This window comes from Ailuropoda melanoleuca, chromosome 4 (genome assembly GCF_002007445.2).
Source record: "Ailuropoda melanoleuca isolate Jingjing chromosome 4, ASM200744v2, whole genome shotgun sequence".
Lineage (NCBI taxonomy): Eukaryota > Metazoa > Chordata > Mammalia > Carnivora > Ursidae > Ailuropoda > Ailuropoda melanoleuca.
The window spans coordinates 20,379,613-20,397,854 of NC_048221.1; the positions used below are offsets into that span (position 1 = coordinate 20,379,613).

At 55.4% G+C, this 18,242-nt stretch overlaps 1 protein-coding gene across 5 annotated transcripts in view; it reads left to right on the plus strand.

The window, feature by feature from the left end:
- Nucleotides 1-18,242, plus strand: part of DNAH1 (dynein axonemal heavy chain 1) — a 76,168-nt gene that overhangs the window by 20,182 nt on the left and 37,744 nt on the right. For all 5 annotated transcript variants that reach the window (XR_004624717.1, XM_019799401.2, XM_034658418.1 and 2 more), the window contains 16 exons: nucleotides 4,785-4,942; nucleotides 5,835-6,046; nucleotides 6,696-6,994; nucleotides 8,345-8,495; nucleotides 9,414-9,607; nucleotides 9,703-9,928; nucleotides 10,427-10,546; nucleotides 10,892-10,974; nucleotides 12,059-12,200; nucleotides 12,653-12,808; nucleotides 13,175-13,373; nucleotides 13,453-13,706; nucleotides 14,276-14,488; nucleotides 15,970-16,134; nucleotides 17,445-17,566; nucleotides 17,668-17,773. Coding sequence is in view for 4 of the 5 variants with exons in the window: in XM_019799401.2 (XP_019654960.2) it covers nucleotides 4,785-4,942; nucleotides 5,835-6,046; nucleotides 6,696-6,994; nucleotides 8,345-8,495; nucleotides 9,414-9,607; nucleotides 9,703-9,928; nucleotides 10,427-10,546; nucleotides 10,892-10,974; nucleotides 12,059-12,200; nucleotides 12,653-12,808; nucleotides 13,175-13,373; nucleotides 13,453-13,706; nucleotides 14,276-14,488; nucleotides 15,970-16,134; nucleotides 17,445-17,566; nucleotides 17,668-17,773 (2,800 nt within the window). In the remaining variant the exon portion in view is untranslated. The remainder of the gene's footprint in view (nucleotides 1-4,784; nucleotides 4,943-5,834; nucleotides 6,047-6,695; nucleotides 6,995-8,344; nucleotides 8,496-9,413; nucleotides 9,608-9,702; nucleotides 9,929-10,426; nucleotides 10,547-10,891; nucleotides 10,975-12,058; nucleotides 12,201-12,652; nucleotides 12,809-13,174; nucleotides 13,374-13,452; nucleotides 13,707-14,275; nucleotides 14,489-15,969; nucleotides 16,135-17,444; nucleotides 17,567-17,667; nucleotides 17,774-18,242) is intronic.

Genomic DNA, 18,242 nt, shown 5'->3' on the forward strand with positions numbered 1-18,242 from the left:
TACTTTCTTCATCCTTTTTGCCTCCCATTTTTAAAAAAGAATCATTTATTTATTTTAGAGAGTATGAGGCGGGGGAGGGGCAGCGGGACAAGAAGAGGGAGAGATGCAGCCTCCCCGCTGAGCACAGAACCTTTTGAGGGATTCAAGTCCAGGACACTCCCCTCCCACCCACCCAGATCATGACCTGAGCCCAGACTTAAACTCAACCGACGCTGACGCTGAGCCACCCAGGTACCCCTCTCCTCCCATTTTTAGTTGCTTTTTTCTCCTTACTATTTTGATATGATATTCTTCCACTCTCATCTCTATCTTTGTTTTATTTTTATTTTTTAAAATAAATTTTAGTGATCGAGTGATTGTATGCTCTATGCCCAACGTGGGACTCGAACTCACAATCCTGAGGTCAAGAATCACGCACTCTACCCACTGAACCAGCCAGACTCCCCATCTTTGTTTTAGTCGTAAAACTACAATTAAGTCAATTGAGTATATCAGACATTTTTCCTGAAGTTTCTCCTGTCATTTTGCAGGGGAGGAAAGAACAATCTTCTTTCTTTATACCCTTCTAGGTTCTTGGCTGAGGCTCTGTAACAAAGACAGATTAGCAAGAGAGGAGCTTACAAATTTATGTTTCCCTTGACATGGGAGCCTTCATAAGGAAATGAAGACCTGAATAGGTTAAACCTATGCTAGGTCGGGTGAAGAGTAGAAGGCTGTGGGAATTGTGGCAAGACGGAAGGACATGAGCTAAGGGTAGTAAACTGAGGAAAACTGAGGGAGGCCTCTTCATTGGGATTCCTCTTGGTGTCATTCCATCTTGGAGCTAAGGACGCCTTTTCCTCTGGGTTTAAGGAGGGCATGTCTCACATGAGGATCTTACGACCCGATTCAGGGGAAGCCCGTTTCTCAAATTCCTTCAGCTTAAAACATTCAATATGCCAAGGTGCCATATTTGGGGAAGTGTGTCTGAACCCCATCAATCTCTTGGTTGAATGAAGCTCCTCTTCTAGTAGATTCCTCATCAAGGGCTCCAGAGTATAGTGTTCCTAGAGGTCTTGAATGTTTAAGACTTGATGACAACTTGATTTGATATAAAATTCTTGTTTCACACTGCCATTGCTTGAGGTATTTTGTTTGTTTGTTTGTTTGAATGCTGCTCTTTTGTCGACTTGCTTTCAATGTGGATTTTGAGAGGCCCGATGCCAGTCTAACTCCTGTTTCCTTGTAAGTTGTTTGATTTTTTGGCTTGGAGGCCTTGGGGTTTTTTTTGTTTGTTTTTCATCTTTAAAGTCTAATCATTTTACTAGGGTATGTCTCAGAGTTGATCATTCTGGGTCAGTTTTCCTAAGTACAAAATGGGCCTTTTAAATACATAGATTCAGATATTCTTTATTTCTGGAAATTTCTCTTGGATTATAGTTTTAAATATTCTGTTCCATTATCCTGTTCTTCTTTATCAGATTCCCTTATATTTCTCTATCTCTATCATCTATCTATCTATCTCATCTATCATCTATCTTGCTTCATCTATTTTTTTTAAAGATTTTATTTATTTATTCATTTGACAGAGAAAGAGAGAGAGCACAAGCAGGGGGAACAGCAGAGGGAGAGGGAGAGGGAGAAGCAGGCTCCCTGCTGGGGGGCTGGATCCTAGGACCCTGGAATCATGGCCTGAGCTGAAGGCAGACGCAGATGCCCCATGAGCCATCCAAGCGCCCCTACCTATTTCTTTCTTTTTTTTTTTTTAAAAGATTTTACTTTATTTATTCGACAGAGATAGAGACAGCCAGCGAGAGAGGGAACACAAGCAGGGGGATTGGGAGAGGAAGAAGCAGGCTCATAGCAGAAGAGCCTGATGTGGGGCTCGATCCCATAACGGCAGGATCACACCCTGAGCAGAAGGCAGACGCTTAACCGCTGTGCCACCCAGGCGCCCCGCCCCTACCTATTTCTAATTTAAACATTTGTGTCCCTTTTTAGTTCTTTTCCCCCCTCATTTTAATTTTCTTGGTTATATTCTGGTCTTTCTTCAATGTACTTTATTACATTTTTTATTTGACTCATTCTTCCTTAGGCACCTCCTAATTTTACCTTCCTTCCAGAGATAATTTTGTTTCTTCCATTTTCCCCCCTGAGTTCAATGAAATAGCTTTTCGTTTCTTCCTGTTATTTGCCTATTTCTGTGTTTTAGTTGTGAAATTCTGATTCAAGGTTTTTCATATGCCCAAACACTTGTTTGAAGATGTTTAGTTGGGTTTGAAGTGCTGTGCTAGTTTCCTCCTGCTTTGTCCTTGTTTTTCTTTGAGGGTTGGATGAGAATTTTCATCAGATACGGTGGGTTCTCACTCCCCGCCCCCCCCCAGTAGCTTTATGTACGTGTCATCTACTTTCACCCCTTCCATTCTCGGATTTGGGATGATTTACAGGATTCCTAGTTCAGGGCGCCCTCTTCCGTTAGGAGAGCAAACCAGGTTTTTTTTTTTTTTTTTCTTTTTCCAAGCGGATGGCTGTGTGTGTGTGTGTGTGTGTGTGTGTGTGTGTGTGTGTGTGTGTGTGTTGGGGAGAGGGGTTGTCCTCCCATGTTGTTGTTTTCTCTTACCTTGCAAGACTCTAATTTTTCACTTTTGCTTCCTTTCCCATCACCCTTCAATCTCCAAAGTCCTCCTTTTCTTTTACCTCCGCCCTCCAACATCATGATGCCTTTCCAAGAACGTCACCTTGAATGAATGCGTGGAAGTCCCTTCCTTGCCCTAAGTGCTCTGATTCTCCGGGACTCACGGTCAGTGTTTTTGCAGTGGGGTGGACTTTCTCTCTTTCTGGCAGGACTTCAGACCAAGCTTAGGGGCTACCCCTCTTCTGCGCCGTCTTCCCCAGATGGCCCCCGTCCTCCATGCAGGCTGGCAGCAGGAGGTGAGCTGCACCTCACTGGGAACTGACAATTATTTTTCTACTTAAAGACAATGTGAAGTTTGGGCATTTTCTTTATGCTGGGTAGGCTGATGGCATGGGTTTTGGTGGTGTGATTTGTCCTGGCTTTTCTGTTTTTTCTGATTTGTCCTGGCTTTTCTGTTTTTTCTCTTTCCTTCTGTCTTTTGAGAGGATGTGGGGAGGTTGGCATTGATGTGGCCACCATTACCTTGGTTGTCCAGAATTCCATTTCTTGGGTTTTATATCACTGAGAATGTTTTGGGCTGTTTATAACAAATAGCCGGGCTCAGATTGGCTTAGACAGCAGGAAAATGCACTGCTTTACTGAGAACTAGAAATCGGACGCAGGGCTGTGTCCCCATTGGGTGCTGGCTTCATCCCTGGGCAGGTGGCAGCAACAGTTTCAGAAGTACAAAGTCCAGAGTCCACCGAGTCCTGCCCTAGATTGGATTCCCTCGGAGCTGAGCCTGTATGGGGGGGATTCTTGTATAACAGATGTATTGACGGAGTCCTCCCAGGAGACGTGTCAGGGAGGTGGCAGGATATAATGGAGGCAAGCAGCTGGGCAGAGATGCGGTTTTAAGGGAAGTAGGGCCTCTGGTCTCACAGGCAACTCTGGAGCATGAACAACACCCCAGAATTTGTCCTGGGGAAGATGGGACAAGGGGGCTTGGTGTTACAGCATCGATGGTTGATGATGAGCGGATCACGTTCCCACTCCTAAGCCAAGTAGTAGTCCGGTCAAGCTCCGCCACGGCCCCAGAGCTGGGACATGTCAACTTGCCCTAAGTCACGTGAGAAAGGAGAGAGTCCCAGAACAACAGTGAGGTGCAATGAGGAGAAAGTGGACACCAGGCAGGCAAGCAAGTCTCCCTCTTGTGCCAGACACAGGGGCGTGGCCGTGAACACACCCCATGAAGGGCCCGCCCTCCCGGGCTTTCAGTCTGGCCAGGGAGACACACAATGAGAAAACAAGGTGATTCAGGGTTTGGTAGGCACTGTGGAGACAAAGCAAGACAAGGGAATAGAGATGTCATGGATGGGGCTCTCCTGTCAAGAGAAGGCCTCAGCTCATTTGAGCTGAGTCTTGGAAAAAGTAAAGGGAGAAGAGAATTCTGGCTGGGGGAGCAACAGTGAATGAATGAAAAAATGCCCTCAGGAGGTCAGGATTGTTGAGACAGGGGAAGAACTTTGGGGGCACAAATGAGGCTGCCCTCATCCGGAGGGGGCAAAGCGTGCCTGGGGTAGAAACCCCAAGGGAGGAGCCTGGGCTGCAGGCAGCAGGAGGGGCTGGGATCAGAGTGTGGCCACCAGAGGGAACAGTAAATGCAAAGGCTCTGAGGTGAAAGCTCAGAGTGCCTCCAGGAATCTAGGGGGGTTGCCTGTGGCTGGAGCTGGGGTGAGGGTGGGGCAGGAAGATGACTAGAGCCGAGAACAGGGAGGGTCCAGTCCCAGGAAGAGGTCTGACTTTATCGTAGGATGCAGGGGCCCAGGACGGATTTTTAGCAAGAGAAGGATGTGCTCAGAATTTAGTTTTGTGGGGAGTGGATTGGAATGGGCAGGGGTGGAAGTGAGGGGACCAGGCAGGGACAGCATCTTGCTGGGATGACACTGAGAAATGAGAAACAATACAGGCCGACTCAATTGGTGCTATGGGAGAGGGGGTTGTGACACTTAAGAGGCAGGGGACAAGGGTGTTGGAGTTTAGTGGCTGGGGGCCAGGTGGGAGGTGTGCCCGTGAATCTGGAGGGGAAGCCCCAAACACATGCCCACAGGTCAATGCCAGAGCCCACAGCATGGGGGTGACAGGGTGTGGGGAGCCCCCTGACTCCCCTGTCCCCCTTCCCCATTGGCAGGGTTCTGGAGCACCTCAGCAATCTCTCCAGAGAGGTGAACCTGGACTATGAGCGCAGCATGAACAAAATCAACTTTGACCAGATTGTCTCCTCCAAACCAGACACGTTCTCCTATGTGACCCTGCCTGAGAAGGAGGAGGAGAAGGTGCCCAGGCAAGGTGAGGGCGGCTGGACGAAGGCGGGCCCTGTGGCCACCCACGTAGCCAGAGCCCTCCCGCTCCTCCCTGTAACGTGGTCATAAACCTGACACTCCCAGCGCTCACCCTGCTTCTTCCCCAGCTACCTAGGGAGCCGGGGCGGGGGCGGGGGTGTCCATGAAGGCTCTTATAAAAACTAGGAGTCTTGGGGCCCTGCTTAAGATTCTCTCCCTCTCTCCCTCTCCCTGTGCCCCTCTCCCCGTCCCCCTCTCTCTAAATCAAGCAATCAATCAATCAATCCAACAATCCCAGTAGTCTGAGTAGCACAGAAGGAAGCAGGTAATGTGTGTTAGGACAGCCACTGTTCAGAAGCGGATGGAAGGGCTCTGACGGTCTGAGGGACATGGAGCAGCAGGAGCCGGTGGCATTGCTGCAGCCCCATCTGACCCGTGGCAGACTGAGTCTCGAGTAGGACACCAGTTCCCCCAGGCCCTCCTTGCTTTGACTTCCCCGATGACTGTGAATTTCATTTTCTGGCCCAAGCTGCCACGTGTGGGAAGCGTCCAGGAAGCTGGGGTGGGGCATGGACAGTGGGCAGTCCGAGGGTCCCGGTACCCACATCTCCCTTGCTTGGTGTTGGGCTGTATGCAGAGTGGGCAGGAGTGAAGGGGGACAAGGTCTGTGGTTCTCATCCACTTCAAAGGGGTCAGTGACCCAGAGAGGCCCGGAGGGGATCCATTTACTCACCCCAGAGCAGGCAGCTCGCTGCGGGGAGAGAGGGGTTCTGGGGATATGGGTGTCTCTTTGGGAGGAGACGGGAGTTGTATCTCTCCATCACCACCCTGTAGAGCATCCTAACCCCTGGTGTGTCCCAGGCCAATCTGACACTGGCCCTCCACCCTCACCCCTGCAGGGCAGGTGAGTGTCCCCAGCTACCCCTTCCGGGAGCAGAAGGAAGACTTCACCTTTGTGTCCCTGCTTACACGGCCAGAGGTCATCACGGCCCTCAGCAAGGTGCGGGCTGAATGCAACAAGGTGTCTGCCATGTCCCTGTTCCACTCAAACCTCTCCAAGTATAGTCGCCTGGAGGAGTTCGAGCAGATCCAGTCCCAGACCTTCTCGCAGGTGCGTGGGCTTCCGGGGCTTGGAGGGCCACATGCAGGCTGGAGCCTTGGAGCTGACTGGCCAGCGGTGAGGCCGTGAGCCCCTGTTCTCTTTAAAACCTAGACCTTGTGGGAGGCTGGAGGTGGCCCCGGGGGATGGTTCATTTCAGAGAGGAGACCCAGGGTAGGCTCCCTTTCTAGTCACTTGCCATCCAACCCTGGTGGCCTCTGAAGCAGACCCCTTCTCTTGGAAAGGAGAGCAGGAACCCCACATACCTGCTGAGGTTGGGGTGTGAGGGAAGAAGGGGCAGCCTTGTGGGAGACCATCACCAGATAGCCCAGGAGTAAAGCTCCCCGTCCCTGCTTCACTCTGTGTCTGTCTCTGCTCATTTCCTGTGTCTTAGCCCCTCGGTCTCTCCCTTAGGTCGGGAGAAAGCCCTGCTTCTGCTGCTCCTCCTCCCTCCTGCCCCCAGAGGAGCCCTGGTCCCCAGGGTCACAGGAGGGTGTTGGCGGTAGGGCTTGGCCGTCAGTTGGGGTGGGGGGGAGATCCTTCCGCGGTCATCTGGGTCCTGAGGCTGGCCCGGCACCCTGCTGCCTCCGGTCGCTGAGTGTGGTGGCTGTGGGCACAGGTTCCCGGGCGGCCCGCCTGATGCCACCCATGGCCACTCCAGGTGCAGATGTTCCTCAGAGACAGCTGGGTCAGCACGCTCAAGGCAGCCATGCGGAGCAGCCTGCGTGACATGAGCAAGGGCTGGTACAACCTCTACGAAACCAACCGGGAGGTGTACCTCATGTCAAAGCTGCGCAAGCTGATGGAGCTGCTCAAGTACGTGCTGCAGGACACGCTGCGCTTCCTGGTGCAGGACTCGCTGGCCAGCTTCTCGCAGTTCATCAGCGACGCATGCCGCAGCGTGCTGGACTGCCCTGATGACATGGTCTGGGGCCACGACCTCATCAACAGCCCCTACAGGTGGGGCTGGCCGAGCGCAGTTGCCGGGGGACACCCCCACCGCTCCTTGCCAGGCTGGCACAGGTGGGGGGAGCGGGGCAGCCGGGACCAGCGTGCCCAGCACTACCAGGTCCTGGATGGTAGGGAGAGCCCGGCCCCTGCCCTGGTGGCCTGGGAATGTCCCGCCAGCTCTGACTCGCACGTTTCTGGGTGACCTTCATTTTCTCCGTCAGTCCCTGAGTTACTCAGTCGAAAGAAATATTCTTCGAGCACTTGCCATGAGCCAGGTGGGGTTCTGGGGGAACCAGAGAGGCATGACTCCTGCTCTCATGGGGGACAGACAGCAAGCAAATGAATCAATAGATGGTCACTGCCAATCTTGGCAGGGGCCGTGACAGACTCTGGGTGGGGCAGGGGACTCTGCCAGGGGGTCAGGGTCATCTGAGTCAAGACCTGAGACTGAGAGGAAAGCAGCCAGGGAGATGTGTGAAGGAGAGGCCCCGGGTGGAAGGCCCAGCACATGTAGAGGCTCGGAGGGGAGGAAGATCTGGGGGCAGTCAAGAAAGGAAAGGCCGGCAGCTATGGCTGGAGTAGGGAAGGCTGGTCAGGATGATGGGGGAGAGGTTGCAGGGACAGGCCAGATCAGAGCCTCCTGGGGTCACAGTCGGGACTAGATTTATTCTAAGTGTGGTCGGCAGCCATCAGAGGGGAGTTATAATCTGATTAAACAATGCTCTGGATTTGTAGGGACAAGTGAGGCAGAAGACAAGTCAGACCAAGTCTCCTGCCGTTGTCTAGACAAGGGATGATGTGGCTGGGACTTGGGGGGGCAGATTTGGGGTCATGCCTGGGTGGCAGTGCTATGAGCCTGGCTGCAGTGGGAGGAGGTGGGGGGAGACAAGCTGACTCCTGGGGTCCACCACTAGCACCGAGCCCTGAGGGGAGCTGGTGGGAGTCGCGGGACACAATGTTTGAGATGCCCATTAAAGGCCCAGGTGGGTGGTAGATGGCAATCCAGAGTGCACTGGGGAGGCCTGGCTGGGACCTAGGCTTGACGGTTGTTGGTATGTAGTGGGCATCTGAAGCCAAGGATGACGGCCTCCTGGGGACAGCGTGGGTGCCGCAAGGACCCAGGGTCTGGCTGACCTGCCCTGATGACCTCTGAATGGCATGGTGGTCCTCCCTCTCCCTGGTGCCTGTGAACCTCTGGGCAAGTGGCTGGTAGGGAGTAATCTTTGGCTGGTCTGTGTTTTTCTGGTAACTTAGAGGTTTCTAGAAGGAGGGAGGAGGCAATTCTCATGCATGAAGAAGCTCGAGAGCCATCATGCTGGCAGGTCTCTGCCCACCGTCAGCCTGACTATTGCCCCACAGGCCCCGGAAGAATCCCCTGTTCATCGTGGACCTGGTGCTGGATAGCTCGGGGGTGCACTACAGCACGCCACTGGAGCATTTCGAGACATCGCTGCTCAACCTCTTTGACAAGGGCATCCTGGCCACGCACGCAGTGCCCCAGCTGGAAAAGGTACGGCCACAGTTCAAGGCCCAGGGCACCTGCTGGCCTGGCTGCTTGTGGCTACTGAGCCAGAGGCCAACTGTATTAAAGCAGTTCAGCTTTATTTCAGGCCTCCCCCCTGGTCGGCAGTGTGCTCAGACCTTCAATTCTCACTTAATCCTCACCACAAGCTGTGCTGGGAACCATTAGTGTCCCCATTTTGTCGTGCCCCATAAGGGCACAAAGTGACTAAGTGTCAGACCTGCGATTGGAGCTGGGCTCGTCCACCCACCCCTGCCACAGCTGTCTGGCCCCGATTCTACCCTTTTGATCCCACCCAGCTCCTGGCCTCTCTCTCCCGCTAAGATGTGGATGCACACTGACCTCCACACTTGGGACTCCTTGTCAGAAGTCCCTGCTCATCACACACCTGGTTACATCCCACTCCTCCCGGCCCAAGAGCTTCTAGAACTCCAGGCCCCTCTTGGTTTCCTTACTGGTTAGCCAGAGCCATCAGTGACCTGGTGGCCCTGTCTTCTCCTTTCCTGGGCACTGGACTGTCAGGCCCAGGCAGAGGAAGACACTGCCCCTGGGGGGTGAGGGGGCTCCTAGCCCTGTATTAGTCCATAGCCTGCACTCAGAGACACTACAGCAAACCCTCTCCCCAACCCTCACCACGCTGTCTGTGATTGGCCACACTGCTGCCACCACGCTGTCTGTGATTGGCCACACTGCTGCCCCGACCTACCACCACGCTGTCGTGATTGGCCACACTGCTGCCCTGACCTCCACCACACCGTCTGTGATTGGCCACACTGCTGCCCGGACCCACCACCATGCTGTCTGTGATTGGCCACACTGCTGCCCACTCAGGCTTCGGATCCCATCTCTAATTCCTCTGCCCACCTGCTGGGTGGCTCATCCAGCTCTCCACCCCTGGCTCTGCAGCTGGTGATGGAGGACATCTTTATCAGTGGCGACCCCCTGCTGGAGTCCGTGGGGCTCCACGAGCCATTGGTGGAGGAGCTGCGGGCCGTCATCGCCAACGCTGTGCGCAAGGCCATGATCCCACTGCAGGCTTACGCCAGGGAGTACCAGAAGTATTTGGAGCTGAATAACAACGACATTGCCACTTTCCTCAAGTGCGTGTGTACATCTGAGGGCATCTGGGTGTCGGTGTGACTCCCGGCCACCCACTTACCACCGTCTGCCCCTCGTGTGTGCCCACTGTCCACAGAGCCTACCAGACACGTTCCCCATTGGCCTCGGAAGTACGGGAGGTGGTGCTCACCCACCTGCGGGAAAAAGAGATCCTGGACAGCTCGCTGCCCAGCAGTATCGTCATTGGGCCCTTCTACATCAACGTCGACAACGTTAAGCAGAGCCTGTCCAAGAAGCGCAAGGCCCTGGCCACGTCCATGCTGGATATCCTGGCCAAGAACCTGCACAAGGAGGTGGACGATGTAAGTGCCCACCCACCCAGCCCTGGTGACTGCAACAGCACATGCACCCGCTCTCTCATCAGTGATGAGCTCCCGTGAATAAGGTGTGCCTAGGCAGGGCGAGGGCTGTCTGCAAATGCCCAGGCCGATGCAAGGATCTGAAAGTCACCCTGCTTTGACCCCTGGCCTGTTGGCAGGGAGCTGTCCCATACGGAAGATCCCAGGAAACGGGGGCTGCTACCTCTTTTCCCAGACTTGGAAAGACCTGGGAATCTCTCCCGAAGATGGGCCATTTCATGGAGCCGAGGGTGTGCGAGTGGCCTCAGAAGCCCCATGCATGTGTTGGGCGGGCACAGGAGGCTAGGGAGGCCTCAGCTCCCTAGCAGGTCAGCTGCAGGATGTGGCAGGGTGGGGGGCAGTTACCTGTCGGGAGACACTGGGATCCAAGGAGGAGGAGCAGGCCCCAGGAAAGGACAGAGAGGGTACATGGCCTCCCTAACGCCCTCTGCCCACCGCCAGATCTGTGAGGAGTTTCGCAGCATCAGCCGCAAGATCTATGAGAAGCCCAACAGCATCGAGGAATTGGCTGAACTTCGAGAGTGGATGAAGGGCATCCCTGAGAAGCTGGTGGGGCTAGAGGTGAGGCGGGTGTCAGGGGGCCTGGGTGCCAGGGCTGGGAGACTGGGAGCCAGGAGCCTAGAGGTGAGGTAGACACAGAGGATGGGGGGGGGGAGTTGGGAGGTTACGAGGCTGGATGCATGGTGGAGGTTCAGAACCATGCTATCCGGGAGGCCAGGAGGGTGGAAGGTGTGGGACGGGGGCGGGGGTTGGAGGTGTGGCAGCCTTGGCCTTTGGAACCCTGAGCCCAGGGCTGGCCGTGCACCCTGCGCCTCCTCCCTAACCTGTGGAAGGAGCCACCTTTCCTTAGCGCCTAACCACTTTGGGGTCCCACACATGCAGTTTCATTACCACCTGTCTGTGCAGGAGCGGATCGTGAAGGTCATGGATGACTACCAGGTCATGGATGAATTCCTTTACAACCTCAGCACAGAGGACTTCAACGACAAGTGAGTGGGAGCAAAGAGGTGCTGAGACACATGGCTCTCAGATATCCCCGTAGCCATGGGGGGATATGCCAGCCAAGATGTCTGAGACTGTGGCTCCATGTGGGCTGGGGCCAGGTGGCCAGTGGCGCAGAAGGAAATCATATGAGCCTCTTGGGCCCCTCACTCTGACTCCATTCTCTATACCATTGTCAGCCTGACACACACATGTTCACACAAGCCTGGAATCCCCTTGTTTGTGGTGGGGGCCCTTTGGGATCCTTGGAACCACAGGGAACAGGCAAAGCCAGCCTGGTGGTCAGTCCTTGGGGAGCAGCACTTGTCCCCACCCAGCTCAAGAGCCTTATGGGAAACAGCCTTAGGTTGGGACTGCCTTACCAAGGCTCCCAGAAACCCCTTGCCCACCCTGTCTGACGGGCCTGGGGTGACTTCAGAATATCAGGGCCTGGGAGAGGTTGGCACTGTCTCCTGGGACACCTGTCAAGAGCCCCAAGGCACTAACTTTGCAGGGCGTCCCGGTACTCAGGGTGAGCCTCCCCCAGGGTCGGCATTCCTAGGCCAGATGCAGACAGAAGCCCCTAATTCCACAGAGCCCCCACATCAGGCAGCAAAGGGAGTTGGTCTGATATGAAGGAAGCTGGCCTGGTGGCCTGGGGGGAGCACCAAGGAAGTGCAGACTAGAGGCTGTTGCTTTGCCTCATGGGAGGTGAGGCCCCTCCAGACCCCAGAATGTAAGGGGGTACCCAGCATGACCTCTCTCATTTCCAACACCGTTCTCCCCTTTGCCCCATCACTGCACTGGGCACCGTGGATCTGCATCTCCCTGGATGCCCACCACAGCTCCCAGACCACAGCAGCAGGGTAGGGACGGCCTCCCCAGCCAGGCAGGCCCACACCCTGACCCCGATGGTGGCCATGGCTGCCTCCAGCTCACTTCCACTTCCTGGTTGCTCGGCCCTGGCCGGTTCCAGCCACTGCCTGGATTCCTCCATTCTCCCCTTCACCCTGGGTGCCCCTGCCTGGCTGGGCCACCCCACGATTTCACCTGTGACCTCCACCCCCCAATGCCCACCCCTGGCTCCTCCAGGTGGGCTGCCAGCAGCTGGCCTTCTAAGATCCTTGGGCAGATAGAGATGGTGCGGCAGCAGCACATAGAAGATGAGGAGAAGTTCCACAAAATCCAGATCATGGATCAGAACAACTTCCAGGAAAAGCTCGAGGGGCTGCAGGTGGGGCTGGTTCAGGGCTCTGCTACGCCTCGCTCTCTACCACGTGCTCTGGGGCCAGGCCTGGCTTCATGCATGCAGGAGGGGCTGTGGTAATGTTTGGCGGGTGGACTGGTGGGTGGATGAACAAATGGCTGGAGGGGTGCGTGGGCAGCAAGCTCCAGAAAATTCAGGGTTACAAAGAGTCCCAACTCTTCTGTTGTGTCCTCTGAGCCCTGGTGAGCAAAAAAATGGGCACAATGTTCTGGGCTCTGGGGCTCCCTCTGACCTTGCTGTGTCACCCTGGGACAGTCAGCCTGCTTGTGATGGGCCGGGAACCGGCTTGCTCCAGAAGAGAGTACCTTCAACTGGGAGCTGTTGCTGCCTGGGGACCTCGGGCTCCTGGGTGTGTATGGGGATGCAGGCTCATGGTTGGGGCCCCAAAGGCCTCTGACCCCTTGCTCCTTGGCCCACAGCTGGTGGTAGCTGGCTTCTCCACCCACGTGGAGATTGCCCGAGCGCACGAGATCGCCAACGAGGTGCGGCGGGTCAAGAAGCAGCTGAAGGACTGCCAGCAGCTGGCAATGCTCTATAATAACCGCGAGCGCATCCTTGGCTTGCCCATCACCAATGTAGGCCTCCTGAGGGCCTGTCGTCTCCTTGGCCCTGGGGCTTGAGGGAGAGCCTGTGCTCCCAGGTGGCCGGGCTAGGTAGGGCTTGGTGGGTAGGATTGAGTAGGCTGCAGAGAGGAACTCCCCAGCCCTGGCCCTCAGGGCAAGGAGACGGGCTGGAACCAGGCAGAAGACCTACCTGAGCCATTCCGAGCTCAGAGCCTGTGTGTGGCAGGAAGAAGGAAGGCCAGGCCAGGGCTCGTGGGGACAGGAAGCAGGGACGGCAGCCGGGAGCAAGGAGGGGGAGAGGACCTGGCCCAAGAAGGAGCAGTGTGCAGAAAGCCCGGAAAGGACCCCCAGACAACCCTGGTTCATCTGCTCCCGCAGTACGACAAGCTCTCCAGGATGGTGAAGGAGTTCCAGCCGTTCCTGGACCTCTGGACCACGGCCTCTGACTGGCTGCGCTGGTCTGAGAGTTGGATGAATGACCCCCTGTCGGCCATAGATGCTGAGCAGCTGGAGAAGAACGTCATCGAGTCCTTCAAGACTATGCACAAGTGTGTGAAGCAGTTCAAGGACATACCAGGTAGGCAGTCGAGCCAGCCTGTCCCCTCTTTCCCTGCCCGTGCTGGCTGCTTCTCACACCTACCTGTCCTGCCCGGCAGCCTGCCAGGATGTGGCTTTGGACATCAGGGCCCGCATCGAGGAGTTCAAGCCCTACATCCCGCTGATCCAGGGGCTGCGCAACCCTGGCATGCGGAACCGGCACTGGGAGGTGCTGTCCAATGAGATCAACATTAATGTCAGGCCCAAGGCCAACCTGACCTTCACTCGCTGCCTCGAGATGAACCTGCAGGACCACATCGAGAGCATCAGCAAGGTGGCTGAGGTGGCTGGCAAGGAGTACGCCATTGAGCAGGTGGGTGGCCCCCAGGAGGCTCACCCAGCCGCAGGGCCTGGGAGGAGGGCACTCGTGGGCCCCATCCCTGGGGTCATTCCCCAGGCTCAGGGGTTGAGGTGCATTTTATTCAGTGGGTTAATCATGGATATAAAGTGCTTGGTGCAATGTTCACCAGCCCTATTATAACTCAGTTACTCCTCTCAAGTACTTCTTGGCCCAGGAGGGAGCTGAAAGTCTTACCCTCATTTAACAGATGAATAAATTAAGGCTCCGAGAGGTTCAGCAACTGTCTGGGGTGACATAGCCAGTAAGGGCTAGAACTGGGGCCAGAGCTTCTAACCAGCACCCCCTAAGCCTCCCAATGTAGGTGTATTTGCTGTACACGGGCAGTACGTGTGTGAGTACCAGACGACCTTGAATTCAGACGAGGTCCCCGGGTGATTTGGTGCCCAGACCAGCAGAGAGTATTTGCCAGATGGCCACGGTCATGGCTGGGCAGAGCCCGCTCTTCCCTGTCCAGTGCTGGTCATACAGCACGTGTGCCAGCTCCTTCTTGGGACCCAGCCTTGACTCGCCCCCCACACTAGGCACTGGACAAGATGGAGAAGGAATGGTCAACCATCCTGTTCAACATGCTGCCGTACAAGGAGACAGAGACCTATATCCTCAAGAGCCCGGACGAGGCCTCACAGCTGCTTGACGACCACATTGTCATGACCCAGAGCATGTCCTTCTCGCCCTACAAGAAGCCCTTTGAGCAGCGCATCAACTCCTGGGAGAACAAGTTGAAGCTGACCCAGGTGGGCCCTCGCTGTCCTCACTTGCTCCTCCCCAGCCCTCACGTAGGCGGCCCTTTCTGGCGTCTGGGTGGGGCTCGAAGTGGGGGGTGCCTTACCCAGGTGCGTCCTGCTCCTCGGTCTCTGACAGACCCTCGTTCAGCACCGAGCATCTAGTATGAGGCTGTCCATCTCTGAGGTTTGGCTACCAGAGGAGGCAGTTCAGGATGTGAGGCTGGGGCCCGACGTTGTGGCTGGGGAGGGGCATGAGACGCCTGCTCTTGGGACCACAAGGACCTCCAGTCTCAGAACTTTCTGGGCTGGACACCACGAGGCCTTGAGGCTCCTCCATGCCGTCTGCTCTGCTCTGAGCCTTCCATTCCTCACTCATTTGAAGCTGGCTTGGGGTGAAGGGGCCAGGGCGTTGGGGACTGCCCCTCTTTAGGACTGTCTGCCGAGCCTTGGAGGACTGTCCTGTGGTTAGGCCTACTGCTGTGATTCTTACAGTCCCTTCCCTGGGGCCTTCCTGGGAGCTCCTCAGGAGCCTCCAGTGAAGGCCAGGAGCTGAGTGAGGAGGGCTTATGTGTACGCTCCTCGGATCACCCAGAGATGTCTAAGTTGGTCAGCATTGTCCCTGGGTCTCCCGCCTTTGCCCTCACTGCCCTCTCTACCTAGAGTTCATCCCTCCTGCCATCTCCAAGGCTCAGCATCCAGCAGCCCTCACTGCCTCCTCCACATCTAGCAGCGAGGTGGCCCTTGGTGCCTCTTACAAAGCCCATCACACATGCTGGGCCCTTGGTGATGCCTAGGCAGAACTGGCTGTTCCATGGGCTGTGGGCACCTCAAGTGCGGGGGCCCCATCCTGTTTCCCTCTGTTTCTGATGCCCGCATGGGCAGAGCACAGGCCTGGCCCAGAGCTGGCTGAGGAACACATCTCTTGAGGAAGGGAATGAATGAATGAATGAATGAATGCATGAATTTGCACTGATAGGAAAAGAGATAAATCCACAGAGAGGAGTTTGAAGGTAGAAGAGGAAAGCGGTTGGTTTTGGAGGTGTCTTGTTCTTGGACTGAGGTTTTAGAGAGTGTTTTAGGGATCTCAAACTCAAATCCCAGTACACCTCAGAGAATCCTGGGGTCATAGACCCAAAAGTCCTCCCAGGAAAGGGGACTGGTTTGGTCTTCCACTCACCGGGCTCTTTCCTCTGTGACTGCAGGGCTCACTGGTGTGAGGGTGGTTCTGTCTTAGGGAAGAGTGGCTCCCCTGGCTCTGTTGGAGTCTCGGGTGTCCTCTGGGCGACTTGAGGTTTCTCTGGAGGGCAGGGCCTCTGTGCAGCCTTGGCTTCCCGGAGCAGTGTCTGGCAGGGTCATCTGGAAGTCCCCCTGCGGATGCTAGCTCTGATGACCAGGGCTCTGCCCAGCACTCTGGCCGGGTTAGATCTCCAGGTCAGCGGGGACAGGACCTAAGGTGGACCCCAGGCCCTGACGGTCCATGCCCTGCCCAGGAGGTGCTGGAGGAGTGGCTGAACTGTCAACGGGCCTGGCTCTACTTGGAGCCCATCTTCAGCTCTGAGGACATCAATCGGCAGTTGCCTGTGGAGAGCAAGCGTTACCAGACAATGGAGCGGATCTGGAGGAAGATCACGAAGAACGCCTACGAGACCCGCGAGGCGAGCTCCCGTGGGGGTAGGAGGGGGTGGCCGGGACCGCCGAGGACCCTGATCACATTGTTGGGGGCCTCCCGGTCTCTTCTCTCTCTGAACAAGAAAGACTGAAGGACAAGTCTGAGGCCTGTGTCCCTCCGAGTGGACTCCCCAGACTTGAGACATATTCCTCAGAAACACGATAGTTGGTTTTCCCCTTAAAGATTTGCAGTCTACATTAGGATTTTTTTTTTTTTTAAAGATTCCACTTATTTATTTGACAGAGATAGAGACAGCCAGCGAGAGAGGGAACACAAGCAGGGGGAGTGGGAGAGGAAGAAGCAGGCTCATAGCGGAGGAGCCTGATGTGGGGCTCGATCCCAGAACGCCGGGATCACGCCCTGAGCCGAAGGCAGACGCTTAACCGCTGTGCCACCCAGGCGCCCCTACATTAGGATTTTTAAAAAAGACTTTATTATTTATTTGAGAGAGAGAGAGTAATTGTGAGCAAGGGGAGGAGCAGAGGGGGAGGGAGAAGGACAAGCAAACTCTGCCCTGATTGTGGAGCCTGACACGGGACTCAATCTCAACAACCCTGAGATCATGACCTGAGCCGAAGCTAAGAGTTGGACATTCAATTGACTGAGCCACTCAGGTGCACCTACATTGTTAGGATTTTAGAGGATTTTATTTATTTATTTTACTGTATATGTAAAGAGAGCATGGTGGGGAGAGACAGAGGGGAAAGGAAAAAGAGAATCTGAAGCAGACTCCATGCTGGGCGTGGAGCCTGAATTGGGGCTTGGTCCCAGGACCCCGAAATCATGACCTGAGCCAAAACCAAGAGTTGGACGTTCAATTGACTAAGCCACCCAGGCGCCCCTACATTAGGATTTTAAAGGCTCTGACAAGTCCCACAACAAATCAAATTCATTGGCATTGTTTAACTCTAATGGTTTTTTTAAAAGATTTTATTTCTTTATTAGAAAGAGAGAGCATGGGGGGGGGGAGGTGCAGAGGGAGAGAGAGAAGCAGACTCCCCGCTGAGCAGAAAGCCTGATGCGAGGCTTTATCCCAGGACCCTGGGATAATACCCGGAGCTGAAGGCAGATACTTAATGGCTGAGCCACCCAGGCGCCCATAATATTTTTGACCATAAACTGTTTCCTATGGTTTGACAGGGATAATGGATGTGGGCCGTGGCTCAGAGAGCCCTGCCCTCTCTCCTTCCCAGGTCCTACTGGGGTCTCTGGCCAGCATGGGTGACCTCTGAGCCCCCCTTGCTGCCTCCTGGTTTGACCATGCTCACTTCCACTTTCTGGCCTGGGCCATTGCAGGTAATCAATGTGTGCTCTGACCAGAGGCTGCTGGACAGCCTGCGGGACTGCAATAAGCTGCTGGACATGGTGCAGAAGGGCCTCAGCGAGTACCTGGAGACCAAGCGGGGCGCCTTCCCCAGGTGGGTGCCACCTGGCCCGTGTCCACTCTGTTGGTGTCTGCCCTTGGGGCTGGGGCGCGAGGCTGCCCTGACCCACTCCCTCATCCCTGTTCCCCTGGCAGATTCTACTTCCTGTCAGATGACGAACTACTCGAGATTCTGTCCCAGACAAAGGACCCCACAGCCGTGCAGCCCCACCTGCACAAGTGCTTCGAGAACATTGCCCGGGTAGGTAACTGGGCCTGGGGTTCAGGCCCAGGAGCCTTGGGGCCCCTTCCCAAGGAGGATAGCTCTTTTCTGGCCCCAAGTCCTTTTAGCAGGAGCTGAGGTGGCCTGTGACATTCCTGGCCCTTGGCACCAGCAGGGGCTGTGGGAGGAAGGGCGGCTGTAGAACCCCAGCTTAGGGGCGCCTGGGTAACGCAGTTGTTAAGCGTCTGCCTTCGGCTCAGGGCGTGATCCCGACGTTACGGGATCGAGCCCCACATCAGGCTCCTCTGCTGTGAGCCTGCTTCTTCCTCTCCCACTCCCCTGGTGTGTTCCCTCTCTCGCTGGCTGTCTCTCTGTCACATAAATAAATAAAAAAATCTTTAAAAAAAAAAAGTAAAACAAAAAAGATTAAAAAAAAAAAAAGAACCCAGCTCAGTGCACCGAGGTGCCAGCTGGGCCGAGAAACCCAGGAAGTGGAGATCTCCCGAAT